Genomic DNA, 6,600 nt, shown 5'->3' on the forward strand with positions numbered 1-6,600 from the left:
GTTAGAACGAGCCGTTTTAGGAGGGTGTGGACGAGTCTTAACTTTTATAAAGAATATCTCTTTGGGTTTGAGACTTTAGTCTTTGCAACTTTACAGATCTTCTTTATGCACCAAGAGCTTGTAACACTCCAAAGAGAAAGGAAAAATTTAAATTGCATCATATGACCCCTTTAATTAAAAGTTTTTTATTTATTTATTAAATACTTTTTTTAAATAAGGCCCCCTTGGAAGTTTGCTGAGGCCCCCTAGTGGTTGTCGGCACCTGTTTGAGATGCAGCAAATCAGTTATGAGATAAACACAGAATCAGAAAGAATAGAATAATCAGTGATTATATTTCATAAAGTCCAGACTGCTACCTTGTGTTAAAAATAAGGTGGATTATTTGTCCATTTTGTCTGTTCTGTACCATATTTGTGCTACCTATAGTGAACCCCGTGGCAGATGATGTTAAGCATCTTACTTGTATGAATGCTCCTTAAAGGGGTCATATGATGCTGCTAAAAAGAACATTATTTTGTGTATTTGGTGTAATGAAATGTGTTTATGCGGTTTAAAGTTTAAAAAACACATTATTTTGCACATACTGTACATTATTGTTTCTCCGCTATGCCCCACCTTTTTGAAACGCGTCGATTTTTACAAAGCTCATCAGTCTGAAAAGCGAGGTGTGCTCTGATTAGCCAGCTATCCAGTGCGTTGTGATTGGCCAAATTCCTCAAGCGTGTGACGGAAATGTTACGTCCAAACAGCAATAACGGAATTTGAAAACCTTCATTATTGAACGAATTTGAATTCTTTTATTGAACATAACAAAAAAATTGATTAGATTGATTAGCATGGCTCATTGCACCCATTTGTTTGTGTGCGAATGTGTCTGCAGGTCAAAGATTTCAATGTTCTCACTGCTCTAAACGTTTTGCCACTGAGAGGCTGCTGAGAGACCACATGAGGAACCATGGTATGGGTCTTTTTGTATGTCAAGTGTCATAGAGGTTGTACTTTGTTCTGCTGTATTGGACCTCACATGCCTTTATTGCCTAATGATGTTCTTCTCTGTTCTCTGATCAAAGTCAACCATTATAAATGTCCACTGTGTGATATGACCTGTCCATCACCATCCTCGCTGAGAAACCATATCAAGTTTCGTCATTCCAACGAGAAGCCTTACAGCTGTGACTACTGCGAGTACAGGTGGGGTCACTTCATTACCAGAGACGGTGAATCATAATCCCTGGATATTTCTAATCTTTCCGTCTGCCATTTAAGACCTGTTTGTCAGAACATGGTTTGTTTGTTTGTCTGGTTTTTCAGCTGTAAAAACCTGATAGACTTGCGGAAGCATTTAGACACACACAGCAGTGAGCCAGCATATCGATGTGACTTCGCTGATTGCGACTACTCCACCCGCTCCCTTTACTCAATCAAGAACCACTACAAACGTGTTCATGAGGTGAGCCAGGCAGAAAATGCCAGCCACATTCATATCTACATATTATGACTTCAATATAAAATCACAAAACCACTTCTATTGTGTTCCACAGAATAAAGTCGGTCAGGTTTGGAAAGACATGTAGCAAATTATTTTATTTTATTTTTGGCCATGAATATGGCAATAAAAAGGAGGATAAGCAATCAATAATATATAAAATTAGTACATTTAGGACTAATGTTGTTTTACCAATTTTTCATTATTTCAAATGTAGAGAGACTTGTGTTTTATAGCCTGAAGTAAGAATTGTTTTAGTAGGAAGGACTCTTGTAATGATAGGGCCCCAGGTAATCTAGAAAATAATGAATGTGGGAACTTCTACAGATGCAACTCACGTCTTTATTGTCACATGATCCTTCAGAAATCATTCTAATATGCTGACTTGGTGCTCATTGTTACATTCAGGACTGGTAATCATTATTTCAAATGTAATTTCTATGAGACTTGTGTTTTATAGCCTGAAGTAAGATTTATTTTAGTAAGAAGGCCTCTTACAATGATCCTGCTCATAATGACTTTTGAAGATCTGCACATTTTTGAGAACACGTTAACTTTTCCTTCTTATTTCTAGACTGTGAGGCCTCTTTCAAGGGCAGGTTTAAGTTGCGAGAGCACATGCGTAGCCACACACAGGAAAAGCTGGTGGCATGTCCGACCTGTGGAGGAATGTTTGCCAACAACACAAAGTTCTTTGACCACATTCGACGGCAAACCTCCATAGAATGTGAGGGGGTTGTGTTTGAGTTTGTACACATGCAGAAACAGCAATAACATAATCTGTGATCTGAATCTTTTAAGTGTGACAAATATGCAAACAATTAAAAAAACAGGAAGGGGGCAAAAACTTTTTCACACCACTGTATAAATGCCATATTTATTTTGAGGGGGGTTTCCAGTGGACAGTAAACCTAACCCATCTAACTTGACTATGGTCTTTTGCCCTGTACCAATCTCTTTCAGGTATAAAGAGCATGAAGATGGGTTCATGCGCCTGCAGCTGATCCGCTATGAGAGCGTGGAGCTAACAGAGCAGCTAATGCGGGAGCGGCAGGGAGAGGGGGACAGCAGTGAGTCCAGCCAGCAGAACGTCCAGCCCGGTGAAGAACTGGAGGAGTCGGGGCCCCTCGGCACCATGGGTGGAAATACAGAGGCAGGAATAAGAAAGGAGGGAGTGAATGACTGTAGGACACAGGAAAATACAGAAAGTGTGTTCTTGGTGTTGACAGCCGGCACCTCCTCAGAAACAGACTCTACAAGGGAGGGGTCCGTAATGCGTCAGCTACAAGACACTGCCCAACAGCTGGGCATGGAGGTGGTTTAACTGCATCTCTGATTACTGCAACGCCCTAAAACTGCTGTGTCAGACAATAAAAAGGTACATTAGGACATTCCAAATAACTCCGTGACAAAAAGTGCTATGATACTAACGGGACCAAAGCAGGAATAGAGTGTGTTTGAGGATGCTGTCGTCATCATCAAACCCCTTGAACACCGTACTGAACAGAACAGATGAAGCTGAATCACAGGTTAGCTCTGAGGATGTGGTTAAATGAATAGTTCACTCAAAAAGGACCATTTTTGTTATAATTTACTCCATAAATGTCCCCATATTATTTTTGTTTGTCACAAAACACAAAATGAGATGTCAAGCGGAGTGTGCGAGTTGCATTTTTCCATTCAACAAAAATGAATGGTGATTTATTCCACTAAGCTCCAAAATGGACAAAAACACTGAAAGTATGTTAAATGTAGCTCCTGTGACTTGTATGTTTTAAGTATTTATGTGATTTTTTTCCCCCCTGTTTGGAGCTTAGAAAAGTAAGTCACTTTCCTTGTAGGGAAAACACGCTCGCACACATTCAAGATGTCTTACTTCTTGAAGGACACTGCAGGGTTGGAACAATAAGATTAAATTACGCCATTTTAATTTTGGGCTAAACTATCCCTTTGAATTAGACTGTGTGTGTGTGTGTGTGAGTGAGAGCAACAAACGAGAGACAAGAGGGTAAGGGAGAACAGAAATGTATCCTACTGAACAGTTTAATCAGCTTTCTTTGACTCTTAATGTAAAGAAAGATGGACAGATCTCTGTGGAGAACTCTTTACAGTGTATAGTTGTATACAGTGTGCTTCTGTTTTAAAGATGAATTGGAAGTGCTTCTGAACTTTAAACTGGCCACCATTCCTCTTTAATTTATTTTTCAACTTCAGATCAGTTCTGTTGTCCAGAAAGGCCCATTCTGGTGGAAGCTTCCAGTTTCTACTGCTGTTCTATCATAGTAGTAGTTAAAATTAATTGTTTTTTTAGTTGTAGTTAAAATTAATTGTTATTTTTTTTTAATTTTTATTTTTACTTTTTTTTTTTTAAGATACACCTTTTCCTTAGGACTTTTATTTGCCATTGAGTCCTAATAGTCTAACTGAGATGGAAGAATTCATTTAGGGCAAACTGACTATACTAAATGACATAATTTTATTTTAAATAAACAATGGCAGTTATTTCAATAAATTTTTTGTCCTCTTTGTTTTGTTCTTTTCTAATTAAAATATTTTGATTGTAAACAGAAATATTTTTTTGCCATTCAAAGTAGTAATTTTTTTTTTCAGTTGTGCCTTCAGAGAAATGAATTACATTTTAAAATATATTAAAATACTTTAAATTGTAATCGTATTTCACAATTTTACTGCTATCAAATAAATGCAGCCTTGGTGCGCGAGAGACATCTTTTCAAAAACGTAAAAAAAAAACATCTTACCAATCCCAAACTTTTGATCATTAGTGTGTGTGTATATATACTGTATATATTCCTCTCTGATTGAAAAAATGAAAGCTTGTGTATTCAGGTACGGAGTGTGTTCTGGGGATAATCCACTTTGTTCTGTGATCCCGTGTGCTGTGTGACTGTAAGAACAGTACTTGTAAGTCCTGTTTGTTTGAATCTCTCAGGACAAGAGCCAGCAGGCAGGTTGTGCTGGGTTAGGCAGAAGTTTATGCATCACTGCAGTAGTCGGAGGTCAGTGTTTGAGGAGCACTTTTCACAGATCTGTGTCGTTACAGTAATTACAATCACTGCAGGTCTCAAGCACACTAGGAACTCTGCTTAGGGAAGTGAACCGGACAAGATGTGAGAAACATGAACTTTACAGTCAGCACAACTGATATTTAAGCTAAACTGCAAATCAGACTTCCCATGGCTCTCTCCCTTTCTCTATAATCTCTTTCTCTCTGCTCTGGTGATGTTAGCTGGTGTGTTAGTGGAATGTAAGAGATTAGTTTGCGTTAACGGCTTAGTGTAAGCTAAGATGCAACACTTCCCCTTTCTTTCCATCTGTCTTCTGCAGGAAAACAGGTTCTTGAAAATAGCCTTTAAAGAATACAGTTCCTAATGCAAATTATTTTTCTATATTATTCACATAATGACTTATACGATATGAGACAACAGAACAAGGAAATGCTGATTAGAAAATGAGTGGGAGACGTTCAGAAGAAGAGAACTGAATTTAATGGTAAAAGACTGTAAAAATGCTACAGTAAAAACCTGTTAAATGGTTAACGGTAAATTCCCCTACTATATACGGTTAAAAACTGTATTGGACATTACATGTATTGGACATTAATTTTACGGTATTATACCGTTTTGACAACTTATGTTTTGGAGAAGAATTTCCACCATTAAAACAACATGAAACTAGGAAATCTTCTGCTGCTGTTTCTGGGGTCCTTGAATGTGGTGTTCACTCAAGTGCCTTTAACTGCATTTACTGAAAGAACAGCTGTGGAGGAAGATCTAGGAAGCGGTAAGAGAAGCACTTGATTCATTTATGAACTAACAGGATATCTAAACTAAGCATCAAGATTTATTTTACAAATTGACAAAATGTCGGAAATATTGTACATTGAAAATTGGTAAAGGATGCATGAATTTGAGCACCGTAGACTGCACTATGTCTCTCAGGTCTGTTGGAGGTGGAACAGGAGGATGAACTGGAGGACACTTACAGGTCCGGGACAGCCCCCCTTTGTTTTGGAGGGTGTAAAGGCAGACACCGGAAGCTCAAGAGAGACAACTGTAGAGATTCAGACTGCTGCTGGGTGGGATACAAATCCTTCTGTAGAGGTACACCTGATCATCATCTTAAAGGGACAGTTCACCCAAAAAATGAAATTTCTGTCACCATTTACTCACCCATGTCATTCTAAACCTTTATGATTGACTTTATGTGGAATATGTCTCAAAAGTCTGTTTTTTTTTTTTGTGTTGTTTTTTTTGTCCATGCAGTGGAATCCATTGTAACAAAAAAATAATAATAACTGTTACTTTAAGAGGTGTTAAAACCAAAATATTTACCAGCATTCTTCAAATATCTTCTTTTGTGTTCAGCAGAAGAAAGTAAGTTAGGTTTGAAACATGATTGAGTTTTCATTTTTGGCTGAACTATCCCTTTAATGTAATGTACTCCATTTTTGTTGCTATCACTGTTTCCACAAAACCAAAGATCCAGCTATTGATTTGTGTGTGTGAACTACAACTTTTTATGTGTTTCATGAGTTTTCTCTCATGTTTAATCTTCTGTCATTTTCTTTTCCCTAGTGAATTGTGGAAAGCCTGATGTGGACTTTAACGGGATGGTGTATGGGAGTGATTGGTGGGTGGGTTCTGTAGTGCGGTACGACTGCAGGCCAGGGTTCGTGTTGGTGGGAGATCCTGCCTGAGCCTGTCAGTCCAATGGGAAATGGACACCCAAACCGTCCTGTCTCAGTAAGTCCTGGTCTGGCTGGACGTTGCACACAAATTATGGAATTACCCAGAAAGTGCACACAAAACTGAGACCTAATCTGCCTTAATCTCATGTACTGTTTGTATAGTATATGAGAGACTGAACACAAACTAAAGTTGTTATAGTTAGTACTGTTACTTTGAGAGGTGCTGAAAATAATTCTTCAAAATTACTGTCACGAATCCTGTCCATGGACTTCCGTTCGATCGCCACCAGAGGTCACCCTTCCATTACATTGACTCTCGCATTACACAAACTGTTGCATGTCATCCCGGACTACATATCCCATCATCCATTGCACTGATTGCACACAGCTGTAACCAATCACACA

At 38.4% G+C, this 6,600-nt stretch overlaps 1 protein-coding gene and 1 pseudogene across 1 annotated transcript in view; both read left to right on the forward strand.

The window, feature by feature from the left end:
- Window positions 1-3,797, forward strand: part of LOC107722764 (histone H4 transcription factor-like) — a 6,195-nt gene extending 2,398 nt beyond the window's left edge. Inside the window, 5 exon segments of the mRNA XM_016531231.1 lie at window positions 882-959; window positions 1,072-1,192; window positions 1,313-1,451; window positions 2,321-2,441; window positions 2,444-3,797. Of these exon segments, the coding sequence (XP_016386717.1) occupies window positions 882-959; window positions 1,072-1,192; window positions 1,313-1,451; window positions 2,321-2,441; window positions 2,444-2,811 (827 nt within the window). The 3' untranslated portion in view covers window positions 2,812-3,797.
- A 1,045-nt stretch (window positions 3,798-4,842) lies between these two features.
- The window catches only part of LOC107722785 (sushi, von Willebrand factor type A, EGF and pentraxin domain-containing protein 1-like), a 5,246-nt pseudogene continuing 3,488 nt past the window's right edge, over window positions 4,843-6,600 (forward strand).

Source organism: Sinocyclocheilus rhinocerous, unplaced genomic scaffold (assembly GCF_001515625.1).
Source record: "Sinocyclocheilus rhinocerous isolate Xijiao unplaced genomic scaffold, SAMN03320098_v1.1 scaffold544, whole genome shotgun sequence".
Lineage (NCBI taxonomy): Eukaryota > Metazoa > Chordata > Actinopteri > Cypriniformes > Cyprinidae > Sinocyclocheilus > Sinocyclocheilus rhinocerous.